General features: G+C 35.6%; 1 protein-coding gene across 2 annotated transcripts in view; it reads left to right on the top strand.

The window, feature by feature from the left end:
- The first annotated feature begins 9,231 nt into the window (after nucleotides 1-9,231).
- The window catches only part of GALNT13 (polypeptide N-acetylgalactosaminyltransferase 13), a 458,838-nt gene continuing 449,105 nt past the window's right edge, over nucleotides 9,232-18,964 (top strand). For both annotated transcript variants that reach the window (XM_088022151.1, XM_088022150.1), the window contains exon 1: nucleotides 9,232-9,373. In XM_088022151.1, the coding sequence (XP_087878277.1) occupies nucleotides 9,232-9,373 (142 nt within the window). The remainder of the gene's footprint in view (nucleotides 9,374-18,964) is intronic.

The following is an 18,964-nucleotide window of genomic DNA, read 5'->3' as shown; positions in this document are numbered from 1 at the left end:
GATATCTGGGTAGAAGAGACTGTAGGTGTCAGAGGACATGGAGGGAAAGAACAGCTTTATGCCAATGAGCAAGTTTGCATTTATTTTCGATTTAGAGTGACCATTCACTTACAGCTCAACCAAACAAATGTTATGTTTTTGGTTTTCATTATTATTATTGCCAGTGCTTAATTTTACCACATTTTTATCAGAACTTTTACTTCTCAGTTCCTCTTGAATTCACTCATTCAACTAGTGTTTATCAAGCACTTATTTTGTGCTAAAAACTGTTTTTAGTATCTTAAGAATAGCATGGAAAATAATGGACGTAATTCCATAGGGAAAATAGGCAATAAATAGACATGCACTAGTGATATGCACTCTGAATAATCTACGTAAGCATATTACATAGATGGTGGCAGGGCATTATAAGTTGGTCCAGAAAAGGAATCTCTAAGGATATATGAGCAGAGATCTGAATAAAAGGTAAGGGGTGTTCCATTGGATTATTTAGGGAAAGAGTGTTTCAGGGATAACTTCAAGCATGAGGCTTCTGGAGCACATTGAGTGAAGGAGAGACAGAGATAGAAGATGAAGTCTGAAAGGGAGTCAAGGCCCAGATTTGGTTGAATGCTATAGGTCAAGATAAGGATTTGGAATTTATTTTAAATGTGATAGAAAGCCATTGGTCAATGTGAGCAGAACAGAGAAGAGATCTGATTAATTTTTAACAGGATTAACCTGACTTCTGTGCAGAGAATAGATTATTATGGGAGTGTATTTAAGAAGATAAGGAATAGCGTATGATAGGTGATAGCATTCTAAGGATATGCTCAAAAGAAATGAATACATGTGTCCATACAAATATTTGTGCATGAATGTTCATAGCTGCATTATTCATAATAACAAAAAAGTGGAAATAATCCAAATGTAGACCTACCGATAAATGATTAAATAAATGTGGTATGCCCATACAATGGAATATTATTTGGCAAGAAAAAGAAATGAAGTACTGGTATATGCAACAACGTGGATAAATCTTGAAAATATGCTAAGTGAAGAAGACAGTCCAAAAGTGTCATATGTTGTATGATTCCATTTAAATAAAAGTTCAGAATGGACACTTCTATAAGAGGCAGAAATTAGATTAGCAGTTACCTAAGCCTAGGGGCCATGGGAAAATTGGGAGTTTATAGCAAAGGGAAACTGTTTTCTTTTGAGGTAATGGAAGTGTTCTAAAAGTGTTTGTGCATAGCTCTGTGACTATACTACAAGCCAATGCATTGTAAACTTTAAATGGGTGAATTATAATTTGAATCTGTAAATTCTATCTCAATAAAGTTATTTTTTAAAAAAGAAGTTAAGGCTTGGGCTCCTGGGTGGCTCAGTCAGTTAAGTGGCTGCCTTCGGCTCAGGTCATGATCCCAGGGTCCTGGGATCGAGCCCCGCATCAGGCTCTCTGCTCAGCGGGGAAGCCTGCTTCTCCCTCTCCCTCTGCCTGTCTCTCTGCCTACTTGTGCTCTCTCTCTATCTCTCTGTCAAAAAAATAAATAAAATCTTGAAAAAAAACCCTGAAAAAATTAAAAAAAGAAGTTAAGGCAGTATGTCAAGGTGGTGATGGTGGCTTGGTCTAGAGGTGGCAGCAGTGGAATTGGTAAGAAGTGGGTCAAATCTGAAAGAGCCAACAGAATTTGCTGCAAGATCAAATAAGAGATATAAAAAAAAATGTTGCACAGGAAACAACAGATCTTGGCGAGGATACAGAGAAAGGGAAACCCTCTTGCATTGTTGGTGGGAATGCAAACTGGTGCAGCCACTCTGGAAAACAGTATGGAGGTTCCTCAAAAAGTTAAAAATAGAAATACCCTACGACCCAGCAATTACCCTACTAGGTATTTACCCAAAGGATACATAAATAATAATTTGAAGGAATACATGCACCCCAGTGTTTATGGCAGCATTATCAACGATAGCCAAATTATGGAAAGAGCCCAAATGTCCATCAACTGATTAATAGATAAACAAGATGTGGTATCTATCTGTTTATCATCTATCTATCTATCATCTATAATGGAATATTGCTCAGCCATAAAAAGAATGAAATCTTGCCATTTGCAGTGATGTGGATGGTGCTACAGAGTATTATGCTAAGTGAAATAAGTCAGAGAAAGACAAATACCATATGGTTTCACTCTTATGTGGATTTAAGAAACAAAACAAATGAGCAAAGGAAAAAAATAAGAGAGACAAATCAAGAAACAGACTCTTAACTATGGAGAATAAACTGATGGTTACTGGAGGGGATGGGTTAAACAGGTGATGAGTATTAAGGAGGGTACTTGTGATGAGCACTGGGTGCTGTATGTAAGGGATGAATCGCTAAATTATACAGATGAAAGAAAAAAAATGAGTACAAGGTTTTTGGCCAAGCTATATCAAATGCTGCTTAGGAATTATGTAAAATGGTGCTTAAGGATTGACCATTGAATTTAACCATTGAATGTGACTGTATCAAATAAGGTTTCCATATGGTGGCAGGGGCTAAAGGCTGTTGGTTTTAAGAGAAAATGTGAGGTTAGGGATTTGGGATATGTAGACAGTAGTTATACATAATTCTTTCCAGAAGTTTTGTATTAAAGGTGAGCAGGGTGCTGGAAGAATAGCTGAAGAGGGATGTGGAGCCAAATTTGTTTATTTTAAGATGATTATTCATATAGCATCTTTGTATTGATAGCATTGACTTAGTAGAGAAGAAAAAATGATGCAGAAGAGACAAGTGCAATCCATCAGTCAAATCCTATGTGAGAGCAGAGGGTGTTGCTTGCACTCCTAAAAGGACAGTCATCCATTTTAACACCTGGACTTGCAGATTTAGGCTTGGCAGTAATAGCAACAAGCAAGTGGATACATTCAACATGGCAGTAGGCAAAGTACTCTTCTGAGTACTTTGTTTATGTCTTCTCTGCTAAATGTAGAAGTGTAATGATGGGCTAAGAGGAAAAAGTGTGGAGATGGCAATCTGAGGAAGGCAAACAAAGTACAAACGTTTCCTGATGGATGGAGATTGATTTGAGTAGGAACTGTTGCAGGATTGCAGCAAAGCACTGAAAGTCTACTTGTAGTGTGATGTGAGTTTATAGTGATAAAATGACAACAAGCAGCATACAGAGGTTGGGGGTGGGGCTCTTTCAAGGTCATGTTCATCTGTTTGCATGTAGGAGTAGAATAAGGGAAAGTTGGATTAAACTGTGTATTAGTTTGGTAGACCTGCCATAACAAAGTATCACAGACTGGGTTGCTTACACACAGAAATTTATCTTCTTACAGATTTTAGAAGTCCAAAATCAATGTGTCAGCGGACTCAGTTTCATTCTGAGATCTTTCTCTGTGGCATATAGATGGCTGCCTTCTCTGTTTTCACATGGTCTTTCCTCTGATAGTATCCTAATCACCTCTTTTTATTTGGATTAGGGCCAATGTGTATGACCTCATTTTACCTTAATTACCTCTTTAAAGGCTCTATCTTCAAATATAGTCCCATTCTAAAATACTGGCGATTAGGACTTCACATACGAATTTTTGGGGATGGGTGTGGCAAAATTCATAATAAAACCAGAGCTGGAGTTTTAAAAACTTAAACATATTTGAGTGAGAAAGGAAATATGTAAGACATTTGAAATCTTGTCCTCATATAACTTACTATTTAAGAAAGAGGGACATATAATAAACAAATTAAAAAACCAATTAATCTTTTAATATGTCTGGGGGTAATAGGTGCAAAGAAGAAAGATAAAATCAGTTAAGAAATACAGAGTGACTTATGAACAAACAATGAATCATGGAACACTGCACCAAAAACTAATGATGTAATATGTGGTGATTAACATAACAATAAAAAATTAAAAAAAAAAAAGAAAGAAATACAGAGTGACTAAGTTGTGTGTGTTATTTTGTAGAGGTTGATAGAAAAGCTCTCCAAGATTTTACATTTGAACAGGAAGAAAGTAAGAACTGGAGGAAATAAGAGCAGGAAGCCATGACCGTGTCAGTGGACAGAGAAAACAGCATATGCAAACGCCCTGAGGCAAGGTTATGTAAGGAACAGTCTGGAGACCCAAGTCACTGCCATAGAGAACAATTAGGAAAAGGGTCAGAAAGATAGAATCAGGGAATCAAATGATAGGTACACAAACATTTTGGTTTTTGCCTTAAAAAATGAGGTATAATTATATAGAATGAAATGCACAGATCTTAAGTCTACAGTTCAAAGAGTTTTGACAATTATAAAATCCTGTGTAACTCTTCCTGATCAGAAACTCTACTAAATATATTTGTGATTATTAAACATAAAAATACTGTAATTTGTAATACTCACAATTATTAATATTAAATATATTTGTGATGCTCATCTTGCCCCCTGACACCCTGAATACATACATACTGAATATATACTACTTCTGAAAGGATGGGCAAAGAGAATTCTCACTGTTTTTTCTCATTCTTTTGATAATGTTCATGATCATAGTAATATTACTGTTACTACTACTAATAACTAAAATAACTAATGTATATTGAGCCCCTCCTAAGTGCCAGGCACTGTTATAAGAGCTTTGCATGTATTAATTCATTTAATACTCATCATAGCCTGTGAGGTAGGTATTATTGTTCACATTTTCTGATTAGGAAAACTGAGGCACAGATTTAAGTAACTTGAATTAAGCCATACAACTAGTGAGTGTTGGAACTCAGATTCAACCCATGGCATTCTAACTCGGCACTGTATAAATTTAGATCTTATGCTAGGTGGCCTCCTAATAGTCAAATTTTATGTTATGAATATTCCACTTCCTTAGTTTAAAAGCAAGTGAGGGCCCCTTTTTCCCTTCTGTTCCACTTTTCCACATAAGCATTCATTTAACATTATTTTTGCTTCTTTCTCTCTTAGTATATATTCCCGTGTGTTGTGATTTTTTTTAAAGACTTTATTTATTTATTTGACAGAGAAAGACACAGCGAGAGAGGGAACACAAGCAGGGGGAGTGGGAGAGGGAGAAGCAGGCTTCCCACTGAGCAGGGAGCCCGATGCGGGGGCCCGTGTGTTGCGATTTTCATAGTGGATCCTTTGGTTTAGGCTATGGGCGGATCCCCTTAGCTCATCTTAATTTTTGATCTTCATTCAGACATAGATCAGTCTTCCTGTCAAGCATACCTGTGGCTAATGTAGGGCATTTTTTTTTTATGCTTACACATCAGATTTATCAGTCCGTAAACGAAATTCTGCAAATTTGTCCAGTCATCAGCTCCCAGAAGCTCCTGCATGGCTATTTAAAACATTTGAAGCATGTTGGTGCCTGAAACTTCTGGGAGCACTACCAGCAGTCTTCCACTAGCTCCCAGGATTCTTTGGCAGGCTCACATATAGCTTCACAAAGTAGATAGAATAAATTTGTACCTATTATGCAATTTTCTACAAAATAAAATAAGTGAGTACAGATAAAAATATGTCTAATAGCAATTAAACTAGACTCCCTATGCAAGTGATAACCTCGTAATTCAAAAACAATAAGCTTTCTCCTTATTTAAAAACATATTTACCAAACTTCTAAGCTTTATCTACATTTTTTTTTTAATTTAAAATCTGTGTTTGATAAAAAAAGAAAATGGTGCATATCTTCAAACAAAAATCATGTAATATGTCATAGAATGTCTGGCTGATATCATGATTTGGTGGGCAAGAAGGAAAAGAGAGGCAATCTAACTAGCAAGATGGTACTTGATGGTTTTCTTTTAAAAGTATTCCTACCTAGAGAAATACTTTTAAAGAGAGAAATAACTCTGCTCAGAAGATATTGAAACAATTAGAAAGGGGCTGTGTTTTCAGATAGAAGAGCCTGTAGTTTATGCAAGTTAGTCATGTTCCACATTGGTTTGGCAAGCCAGCGATATTGCAGAACTTGGATTTGGTTTTAGAAACTGAGAAGTGTTTGCAAATAAATAGAGACTTACTGGAATAAAAACATAATACAGATGCTGATTCTCTTAAATAAACCTGGGCCACCAACTGTGCTTATGTTGGTTACTGTTACTGCGTATATTGTACCATCCTTCTGCTCAGTCAGTTTTGTTCTCATGAAGAATATTGGGATAAAATATATGAGGTTACTAATATACAAGTGCCAACAGATAAAACTTAGGAATGATAAAATTTAGTGTATTTTCAAGGTAGAGATGTTTTCAAGGTAGAGATAGAATTAAAAACTTGAAATACATGAGGAAAGACTTTCACAAACAAAAATTTAAACAGCAGTGTAGTTTTATCACTTAAAATAGTGAGGAGGCTTCTCTCAGTGCTAATGACTTGATATATAGCTCTATCAGGCTATGAAATTAGAATAATTTGAGTAATGCTTGAAGTGGCAATAAGATATGATTTTGACTTTCTATTATAACTAAAGTTTATATTAAATTCTGAATAACCTTAACTGTTATGCTCTTATTAGGAAATGTCTTATCTTAGACATTTTAATATTTAATATTTTTAATATTAAGTGATTTCACATTTTTTCTTATAATACTATTTTTTATATTTTCTTTTTAAAATGTTCTCATACTTTATCTCACTTAAGCCTTACAACATTTTGTGAGGTGAATATGACAGGAAATATGTTATAGTAAAGGCAATGATGCACGGAGAGGCAAAATGCCTACCCAAAGACATCTTTTCATTTTAACAGGACCAGGGATGGTGTTGTTTATGCTTTTTATAATAGATCTTTACATAACATATAAGATCTTTTATTTTAAGATATTCCTGTCTTAAATCTGGGGATAGCCACTTGGTAACCATCAGTGTTATATGTACTTTTCTGTGAGACTTTTTTTCCCACAATAAACTGAAGGGAACTACTTCATCATAGGACCAAAGAAAGACAGAACATTTGATACCTTGAATTGTTTCATATCTCATTCAGTAAAGCATGCAAAGTAAAAGGGAATAGACATAGGGGAGTTATTGTTTAGTTACAATATTTAGTTATAATGTTTAGTTATAATATTTACAGAAAAATGAAGTTGAAATGAGATAAAGTAGATAATTAACATGCGATTTTTTTCAAGAAAAATAATAAGCAGATAAACCCCCAAATATCATGTATTCCTTCAATTTGCACATTTTGCACCTTTCTTCTTTTAATACTTATTTGCTGAATAAGTGTAAATTTAACGTAGATATTGAAAATAGACTTATAATTTTTTCAATGATCACTCTATGTAAATTTTTAATTCATTGTGAGTCTGGGTAGGTTGTAACAGGCAGCTGCATTTGTGTTGCTTTATCATGTAAAGTCTGCTGCCATTAATTTAAAGAGCTTCTGCCTCTGCAAATTGCACTTTGATGTTTTATTTTGAGACAAATATTTATAAAATATTCCAAGTATCTTTGTATTTAATAGCTGTTCTTCCCAAATATCTTTCAAAACTATATTACTTATTCACATCAAAGATTTTATATTTGATATTATTTTATTTTAGTTTTTTAGAGAGAGAGTGAGTGGGGGTGAGGGAGGGGCAGAGGGAGAGGAAGAGAGAGAATCCCAAGCAGGCCAACCTGGGGCTCCATCTCATGACCCATAACCCTGAGATCATGATGAGCCAAAATCAAGAGTTGGACACCCAACTGACTGAGCCACAGGAGCCCCACAGTTGATATTATTTTATTTTATTTTATTTATTTTTTTAAAGATTTATTTATTTATTTATTTGAAAGAGAGAGAGAGAATGAGAGAGAGAGAGAGAGAGCACATGAGACGGGGAGGGTCAGAGGGAGAAGCAGACTTCCCGCCGAGCAGGGAGCCCGATGCGGGACTCGATCCTGGGACTCCAGGATCATGACCTGAGCTGAAGGCAGTCACTTAACCAAATGAGCCACCAAGGCGCCCCAGTTGATATTATTCTAAAAGTAGCAAATGATATGAGAATATTTTTGGCTTGTTATATTTACTTAACTGTAATTTTATTGTAAATTAATTAACCAGATAGTTATTGCTCTTTATAGTATAAATAAAAATATGTTTATGGTATTAATTCTATACTTACTTTGAATGTCTCTGTAATTGTGCATTATCTGTTACGCCTTTTAGAATTTGTGCTTTGGGTATTTTAAGTCACTTTAAACTGATAATTTTTTTGAAAATATGCTATCCATTCTAAAATATACATTTGTGGTGGATACTTTCTGTGCAGACCAGATAGGGTTTTTAAGGCTAAGTAACTGATGACTTATTTCATGTAATGGTCCTTTTTGAGAATTTGAGAATTTTTGTTAGTTTGTTTTATATGTTAATATTAATAATTATCTTTTCTTCAAGATGCTTTACAAACATTGTTGTGGTTTGTCCTTATTGCAAATCTTTAGGTTTGGCATTGTTTTTCTCATTTTATAGATGAGGAAATAGAGGCTTGAAAGGATTCCACAGAGGGGTGCATGGGTGGCACAGTCGGTTAAGTGTACGACTCTTGGTTTTGGCTCAGGTCATGATCTCAGGGTGGTGAGATCGAGCCCTGCAACCAGCTCTGTGCTCAGTATGGAGTCTGCTTGAGATTCTTTCTCCCTCTCCCTCTGCCCCTCCTATATGTGCTCTCTCTCTCAAATAAGTAAATAAATCTTTAAAAAATTTTTTTAAAGGATCCCACAGGTAAGAGGTGAATAGACACAGGCCTGTCTGTGTATAAAGGCCAGTTCTTAACTACTATAATATATTGTATCCCAGGATGATTTCTATTTCAGCAGTTTTGGCTCCTCAAAAGTGCTGAATCAGGGTAAATTCAGGGCTGCTCTGTTTGACGACCTGGTGCTCTGCAGAATATCATGATAGGGCTTTTTAAGAAAAGAATACAACCTGAAGAAATCAAATAGTTGTCAAGTTGCCAGCAGACTAGTGACAGATCTAGGATTAGCTGTTAGAATTTTAGCCACCTGGCTTGCTTACAGTTTTCATTTATTTAGGCTTTTCATTCTTAATTCGAAGGCTGAGTGCTGATATATATATATGGAAACATTAAATAAATCATATACTTCATGTTATAGCTCCTTTATGCAAAACAAACTATACAATAATGAAATTTTCTTTTCCTTCTTTTTTTGGTACAGTGGGATGCATCCTGCTTTTATCTTGGTGTTCACCCCTGTGGCTTGGATTTATCACAGTAGCATCTGTCTTCGATCTATGTGTTAACTAGAAATCAAGGGAAGACATGAGGAGGTTTGTTTACTGCAAGGTGGTTCTAGCCACTTCACTGATGTGGGTGCTTGTTGATGTCTTCTTACTCCTGTACTTCAGTGAATGTAACAAATGTGATGACAAGAAGGAGAGATCCCTGCTGCCTGCACTCAGGGGTAAGTGCTTATGAAGCAAATGTTGCTTTTATAGAGATGAGAGTTGTGGTGACTCTTGACAAAACGTGAAACTTTGAAATAGGGATTTTTTAAGCTATTGAGTTAGAAGAGCATTTTGGCAGAACTACTAATGTACATTTTTTTTTTAAAGATTTTATTTATTTGAGAGAGAGAGAGAGAGAGAGAGCGCACGAGATCCAAGAGGGTCAGAGGGAGAAGCAGACTCCCTGCTGAGCAGGGAGCCCGATGCGGGATTCAATCCCGGGACTCCAGGATCATGACCTGAGCCGAAGGCAGTCGCTTAACCAACTGAGCCACCCAGGCGCCCACTAATGTACATTTAACCATGGGAAAGCTACTTTACTTGCTTTGCCTCAGGGGTCTTGTTGGAAGAAATGAGAAGAGTTAGCCTCTAAGGTACCTTCCAATTCTAATAATTCCAGTGTTCTGTGACTGTATGGAAAGAACAATTTAGTGAACATTCAAGTGGGACAGAATTTAAAATTTAGGCTTCCAGAAGCAACAGCTCTTGGAGGCTAAGCACACAACATAAAAGGGAAAAGCTACTAAAGTGAGGTGGTGGGGACTATAGCAAAATGTAAGGACACATGACACCCCTACAGACTTCCAAAAACAATAAATGAACAAACAAACAACTTTTTAAACAAAATACATATTGATGGGCAGATTCAATCTGTGGGCAACAGATCGTTGCCCCATAATTTGAAGTGCATGATAAAGTCACTTTAACTCAGTATTTCCTTCTTTAGGGACCAATTTCAATGATGACATAAGAAACATAATGATTTTTATAAGTGGTGATTTATTAAGTCAAGTGATAGGGATTCATTTTTTGCAGTTATTCCAAATAATTTTCTCTATACTTTTTGTTGACTTGTAGATTTATTAAAATATTTCCATAATATTCCTAGTATAGTAGTGCTTCTAACGTATATAGGATGCTTGAAATTAGTTTTATTATCATTGAGATAAACATTGTTTTTCTTGAAATCTAATTTACACTAATTCTCTGCTTAGCAAACGTTTTCTTTATAAATATGATAAAAGGTAAGCTTTGAGTCCCATTTGGAATGTTTGTACCTTTTAGAAAAGTGAATCTAAATTACTGACTTGAGTTTTGCATTTGCTTAATGGATGTAGTCAGCTTTTAATGTTAGATATTTTTGAGGTTATTTACTAATCAAAATATGTGAACAAACAGAATTTTATTGATACTATTTGGTTATATGAGGCTTAGGAAAAACAGAAGAGTATTTCCAAAAATTAGTTTTTGTTAAAAGAGTATTTTGAACCTTTTTTCACTTTAGATTGCAGTAATGCTCTTGCTTAATTGGAGAAATTCTGACTATCTTCCCCTTTTTCAAAGTGAGTTTCTCTCACTGTAATTTTTGGCTAACACAAAAAATGGAGAGAAAGTACTTTGGAAGTGACTGAGCCTAGACCCATTTAGGTAGTTTATATGCATATTTTATGCCTTTATACTAGAATTATTCAAAGAGGAGAACTTTATGAGTCTATCAGTTTTTGATAAATGAACATGGGGATTGATACGCTGATCTTTGGTTAATATCCCAGAAAAACTCCTCCTTCTCTGCCTCTTTGTTAAATCAGTTGAGCTACTGCTTGGCTGAAAATTTGTTTTGATGGATCTCATCAGTTTGGAATGATCACTTTGTCATTTGTTGAATAGAGACATTTAGATTGGTCACAAAAAAATGTCATAATCTGATTCAGCAAAACTATGACAGCTTATTCTGCGAGTACCAAAAAAGTACAGCTTTGCTGATTTAAGTCCTTAATGCTCAGTCTTAAATCTCAAAATGTGAAATTTAATGATGCAAGGCAAAAGTAGTAATTTTTCCTCATACTTAAGTTGTAAAATTAAACTATATTCTCCTTATTTTTAAGGCTTATTTAATGTTGTACATTAATATTTCTCTTGAATATATGGAAATAGACTTTAGGGTTTTAAGTTTATTTTCTATTTTTACTTCTTATTTTAGAATCTTTATTTAGGAATTGTGCCATATATTTAAAATGATATTTTATTTATAGGCAGACAGTACTGTGCAAACTGTACTTGACTAAATATTTCATGTTCTGCACATGCTAAAAACAGGCTTTTTGACTTAAATTTGATCCTTCTGAACTTTTGTGTCCCCATTTTTAAAAAAAAAGGGTTTGGACTTGGTGGTTTCTCAGATCCCTTTTAGTAATAAATTTTAAACAATTTTAAGTGCCCACTGTTAGCATACACTGTGAGTTAATTTTTGAGACATGTTTGTTCATTTATTTATCAATTCATCAATTATTTAAGGGCCTATTGGATCAACACTTTGTACACCTTAAACTTACATAGTGTTCTATGTCAACTGTATCTCGAAAAAGAAAAGAAAGGAAAGGAAAAGAACATAGCCAAGTGATGGACAAAGGAAAGGAAGGTACTAGAATTTTTATGAAATAACAGAGATTATAGGATACTTCTGAATGAGAAAAATGCAGAGCTCTTCTAAGATTCAAGTAATTAAGACTATAGTATTGGTACAAGGGGTCACAATGAGTAGCCAAATTGCCTAATGGAATAGCATAGAGACTCTAGAAGTAGACTTACACTAAGTGTTTGGACATTCAAAATATGACAGGAACACCACAGATCAATGGGGGAGAGAAGGGCTCTTTAATAAATGGATCTGAAAATAAGATGATCATCCATGTGGAAAACATGAAATTGGATGCCTAACTCATGTCATAAACCAAGATAAACTTTGGATTTATTAATGTCAACAATAAAACTAAAACTTTTAGTGAAAAAAATTTAGGCATTTATAAGACCTTGAATTAAGGAAAAATTCTAAAACACTACACAAAAAACATTGACCATAAAAGAAAATATAGATAAATTTGACTATTTGACTATATTAAAATTGAGAAAGTTGTTTCATTAAAATATACCTTAAAAGAGAAGTTACAAACTGTAGATGTTAAAAGAGCATGCAACTGAGAAATTATTAAGTGTATACACACACACACACACACACACAAACACATCCCCTACACATACATATGGAGATATATATCACACACATGCACATATACACACACACTATTATTAATAAGAAAAGTACAAATAACCCAATAGGAAAAAATGGGTGACAGGCATGAATAGACACTTCTTAGAAAAGAAAATACATATAGCAACAAAAACTTATGAAGAAATATTTAACATCAGTTGTGATCAGGGAAACACAGACCAAGGCTATAATGATATATTTATATCCATTCAACTGGCAAAAATTAAATTGGCTGATAATACCAATTGCTAGAAGTGATGCATCTCCACATTTTTTCAAAGATTTATTTATTTATTTATTTATATTTTTGAGAGAGAGAGTGTGAGCAGGGTGGGGGAGGGGCAGAGGGAAAGGGAGAGAGAATCCCAAGTAGAGGATCAATGATCCAGAGATCACAACCTGCGCTGAAACCAAGAGTCAGTCGCTTAACCGACTAAGCCACCCAGGCACCCCCATCTCCACATTTTTATAATAACTTTAGATAAGAGTTCATTAATGATTTCTGAAATCTGAACATTCATATATAACCCATCACTCATAGTCATACACTCAGGATTTCTTCCACATAGACAAATATTTCATAGTACTACTGTTCATAAAAATAAAAGCTAAAAATAACCCATAGATCTATCAGTGGGGAAGCTGATGAATGAATTGCGATATATCAAGATAAGAGAATAGTATATATTAGTTAAAATGAATGAATTTTAATAATATAATAGTAAGCTATATCCCTCAAAGATGATAAATAACATGATATAGTTTGAAAAGCTAAAACTAAAATTTAAAAGTATATATTTTAAGAATATGTAGAGATGCAACAAGACTCTATAAAGCAAGCAAGATTAATTATGATAATGGGATTTAGGATGTTTATTTTCATGTGTTGGGTGAGACAGGTACATGAGATGGGGATGAACATTTTGACTGAATATGGGGCATTAGGAGTGTCCTCGATTTGTTTTTCTCGTGGGTTTGATGTGTCTATTACATTATATTACATGGATAACTAAACGAATAAGAGCCACTGAATGGATTTAAAAGAGCAGACATGATCACATTTGTGTTATGAAAAGATCACTATGGATTCAGTATGGAGAATGGATTGGAGAAGAGTTGGTCTCTTTAGGGAGGTTGGGTATGAAGCTCTGGTAGTGTCCCATGAATTCTGTGTAGGCAATGATGCCTACTTATGGCAGAGGAATGGTGGTGAGGTGTGATGGAAGTGGGAAAAATGAGGTATTTTGGTGTGAGGAAGTGGGAAAAATGAGCCAGGTACATGACTGGCTCTGGCAGGTGTAGGATATGGGAGTGTCAAGAAAGAGTCTTGAGTTTCTTGAGGGCATTATTTGGTTCAATTTCCTGAGAGGGGAAAAACGTAGGAGGAGATGAGTTGAGGGTGGACATTGAGTTTATTTTAGACATGTTGAATTTTAGACACCTGTTAGGCAACTGAAGGGAATTGTTCAGTAGGAAGTTGGCTACATTATTAAACTCCAAGTATCAAACTTAAAAACCGTCACTTCTGTGGAAACTTTTTTTCTAAAATGGATTGCATTTTTTCTCTTCTTTATTGAAGAATGAAGCATATGGAAAATAATTGAATCTTTGTTACTGAGTCAGCATTATCATATTCACACATCAATTATTGAATGATGCTGTTTAAAAAAAGATTATTTCAGGCACTTTATGGGAACACGTAGAACTGTTCCAATATTAAATACAGACATGTAAATCCTTTTTCTTTTCCTCTTTTCTAAAGGATTGCTTTTTGGTAACGTAAGTACCTGTTAGGGGAGCATGTTACCTTTTTCATGCCACTCTGGGGTCACCTAGAATTAAAATGCACTGAAGGATAACTGGTATGGAATACTCACTAGTGGTACTCCCAAGCTGGAAGAATTAGATATTTGAGAGTAGAGGTATTTAAAAAGACCAGTGCTGCTGTAGTCCATCTAGAAACTTTGGGACAAATTTGAGGTTGTGTGGTGGGTTTGCATGAGCACTCTGCCGTAGTGGATCCTACTCTTGGCTGACCCACTAAGGGCCTATGTCCGAGGGCAAGTTAATTAATCTTTCTGGGCCTTGGTTGCCATCTGCAAAATGAAATGAATATGAGTCATGATTTTAAAAATCCAGGTCTTCAAATGAATGATTATATGTTTCTAGCTATTTTTTTCAATGAAACTATGACAAGTAAACTCTTTTACTATCTAACTTTTGGTCAGTCCATAAATAATATGTGGTCTGAGATGAGAAGTAGTGTTATGGAAGTAATATGGTAGAAGGATTTTACTTAGAAACTCCAAAGGTGGGACACCTGTGTGATTCAGTTGGTTCAGTGTTGGACTCTTGATTTCGGCTCAGGTCATGATATCAGGGTCATGAGATCAAGCCCCGTGTCAGGCTCCACATTCAGCGGGGAGTCTGCTCAAAATTCTCTCTCTTTCCCTCTCCCTCTGCTCCTCCCCCCTATCTAAAATAAATAAATCTTTAAAAGAAAAAGAGAAACCCCAGAGGGCTTCCTATCATCACAGAGAACAGAAAGGGTATAAATTTATGATATTCAAGACAGGAAGGAACCTACCTTTCTTTACCTGATCCTGAGTCTTGAGCATACTGCACATACTTAGGGAATAAAATGAAATTTACTTTAAAAAAGAGGGGATATCTAAGAAAGAATTGTTGCTTGTATGTAAACAGAGATAAGTACATAGCCAGTAATGATCACAATAACTAATTATAGGCCGTTAACTATTCTAAATTATTTCCAAATGTTAACTCATTATTTTTTTTACCAAAAAATCTGTGAAGTAAGCATTCCTCTTTTACATATGAAGAAACTGGGGCAGAGTGAGTGTATGGGAAAAACACTCCTGTGTTTTCCTTTACTCATACATTCTATACCACTAATACCAGATGTGTGGGCTCTTTCTCCACACCAAGCAATTGTCTGTATCAGCTGAGTGTCCTGCAATTCTGATACTATCTACTGGGTGTTAACATCAAATCTCACAAGATAAGGGCTCAGTCCCGTAGGACTGCTCCCCCTTCAGATACCAATTGCAAGTCCCAGATTGTTACCTGTACTTCTGATCCACAGGCTATCAATTGGGGTTTCCATGACCCCCTCTTTAAGTTTGATGATTTTCTAGAATGTCTCACAGAAATCAGAGAAATGGCTACTTACATTTAGCAGTTTATTATAAAAATATGATAAAGGACATGAACGAAGAACAAGATGAAGAGATACATAGGGTAAATTCAGAAGGGTCCCAAAGGAAGGAGCTTCTGTCCCCATTGGAGTTGGGTGTACCACCTCCTGTCAGGTAGATGTTTACAAACCCAGAAGCTCTCTGAACCACATACTTGGATTTTTATGGAGGCCACATCACATAGAAATGATCAGTCATTAATTTAATCTCCAGCCCCTCGCCCCTTCACAGATGATAGGAGTGAGGCTGAAAGTTCCAAGCTTGTAATCATGGCTTGGTCTTTCTGGTGACAGCCAGGAGTCATTTAGGAGCCCACCAAGAGTACCTCATTAGAACAAAAGATACTTCTTTTTTTCATATTTTATTTTTTAATTTAAATACAAGTTAGTTAGCATATAGCATAGTATTGGTTTCAGGACTAAAATTTAGTGATTCATCACTTACATATAACACCCAGTGCTCATCCCAACAAGTGCCCTCCTTAATACCCATCACCGATTTAGCCCGTCCCCCACCCCTCCTCCTGTCCAGCAACCCTCCCTTACAAAAGACACTTCTATCACACAGAAAATTGCAAGGGATTTAGGAGCTCTATGTCAAAGACCAAATATTAGAACAAAAGATGCTCCCAGTGGTCTTATCACTTAGGAAATTACAAGGGTTAGAGATGCTCTCTGCCAGGAACTGGAGGGAAATATATATATATATATATATATATTTCATTTTTTTCCATAGTGAGTTTAATGCCAGAATTTTCACAATCAATAGAATAGGATTTGATTAATAAGGTGTTGGTTATTTTTACACTTTTATTAAATAAAGGACTATGTTATCAGTAAATGTCAGTTTTCTACTAGGGTTCAAGCACCATGCTTTCATTTGGATGCCAGGATGGAATACATAATTCAGAAAACTTGAAATGACTGTTTTGTCTTCACTCAGAGGCACTATGGACCCTGCCAGATCTCCCTGGCTAGTAGGATGTATAAATTCCAGTCAGGAAAATATTTCCTAGGGATCCTCTGATTTCAGATCATTTATAGAGCAGTATCACCTTATCTGGCATTTTAAGGTTTTACAAAGTTACTGTTAACCACTTGTGTTCCTTAAGACCTTCTCACTGCAGCTCTGAATTGGGGGAAATCAATAAAATGAATGGAATTGCTGACCAGTAACCCCAATTTGATACTTTCATGTTTCCCTTCATCCTGCCTGGGAGAATAACTGTTTTGTTTTTTTTTTTTTCTTCATAAATCCAAGGACACAGGTAGCCTTGTTCTCTTGGAATCTTGACAATGGACTATTGCATCAGTGCTTTCTTTTATTTCTTTCTAGATGATCTCCTCATAACATTAACACCAAGCCATGCAATCGTTTATTAAACAGTGAATGTTTGTTGATTTTGTTTAATTAATCTTTGGTGCTTCAGAGAAGAATTCCTGTGTGCAGGTGTGAGGGAAAACTGAAAACTGGTGAAGTCAAGTGTAAAACTAACACCAAATTTTCCTTATGTCTTTTTAAAAAAAAACTATGGTTTCATCTTTTGGGAGCAGGGTAGATGAGTGTGATTGATTAAAATGCATTGTCGGTATTGGAATTGCCCTTAATAAATTATGATGACTGCTGGAACTTTCAGGCAATAATATTTATTGTCATATAAAAAGTAGGGCATGTAGACACAGTTTGAATGGATAACATATATTTACCAGATAATTTTCTTTTTTTTTAAAGATTTTATTTATTTATTTGACAGAGAGAGACAGCGAGAGAGGGAACACAAGCAGGGGGAGCGGGAGAGGGAGAAGCAGGCTTCCCGCCGAGCAGGGAGCCCGATGCGGGGCTCCATCCCAGGACCCTGGGATCATGACTTGAGCTGAAGGCAGACGCTTAACAACTGAGCCAGCCAGGCACGCATACCAGATAATTTTCAATCAAATTTATAAATAGTGTTCAAAACTCTATGGGCCTAATAAAATTTGCTTTGGCCTTGCATGCTTTATCCACAAGTCACTCTGATCCCTCTGCTGGTCCACATAGACATGTTAATGTTAGGAATGAAAATGAATTGTTATAATGAGCAATTATTAAGTTTACTGTGTCAGGTATTTTGTATATATTCTTTTGATTAATTCCCAACATAGCATTGAGGACACATGGTATTATTATCCTCATTTTCATATGTGAAACTGAGACCTAAAATGGTTAATTAAATTCCCCGCGGTTGCAAAACTGGTAAGAGGGAAGAAAGGACTCACGACCTGGTTTGTCAGACTTCTGAACCCAGACTTTCAATCATATTCTGTGCCCTTGAATTAGGTGCGCCTTGACTCCGTTTAGGCAAAACAATCACCACATTTATATGCTAGTTTATGAAATATTTACACAAATAGAGATATTTCTGGAGTACATAGAAGGAGGTGGTCACTGACCTTGGGTAAAAAATATCTTATTTAATATACTTAAGAGAAAAGTATTCTAGCAGGCTCGCCTTGCCTTACTTCAGACTTTATAGCAGTTTTGCATTTATTGAATCTCTACAGGATATTAATTTATGTTGCAATTTTCCTCAGCAGTTCTCTCTGGGGCTGAGCCTCTGAAGTCTTAGCAAGAGTAGTTAAAAGTCATGAACAGCAGTGAAACATTATTTTTTTTTCAAAGCTTAATAGGACCCATTGGTACAATTCTTTCATCCATTTATTCAATAGAAGTACTGGGCTAGGTATTCTGAAATATACAGAATTTAAACAAATAGAGCATTTGCCTTCAAGAGCCACAGCCTGGTGGAGGTACGACATGTACATACACGATGTATACATAAATAACTGCATTACACAATAGGAAGTAGTAGCTTTTGTGAGAGGGATACCAAAGGAACTAGTAGGAGAGGGCTTGAAGAACATAAATTATATGGACATGTGAAAATTGGGAGGGGGTGAATACAGGAGGAAATAAAATGCCTGAAGAAAGCTATTGCCTTTTTCAAAGTGAGGATTAGAAGGAGAACAGTGAATTGGTTGATTGAAGCAGAATCAGACATAGAGGGGATTTCTAGATTTTAGGTTGAAAGTGGGGATAGAGACAGATTTTAAAGGACTTTGAGTGCTGGAGAAGAAAAAAAAAATCTAACTTTGTTCTCTAGGAAATGGGGAACCACTGAAGGTTTCTGGAAAAGGAAAGGTGTGTTGATCATCATCTGAAGTTTAGAAGGAACGTAATGCTCTGAGTTACATATGCAACACAATAGCACAAACACATTTTTATGTTTATATAAAGTCTCAGACATT

Source organism: Eumetopias jubatus, unplaced genomic scaffold (assembly GCF_037043125.1).
Source record: "Eumetopias jubatus isolate StellerSeaLion01/CBP00866 unplaced genomic scaffold, mEumJub1_p1.0 scaffold_3, whole genome shotgun sequence".
NCBI classification, from domain to species: domain Eukaryota; kingdom Metazoa; phylum Chordata; class Mammalia; order Carnivora; family Otariidae; genus Eumetopias; species Eumetopias jubatus.
This window is presented reverse-complemented; position numbering and strand designations above follow the sequence as displayed.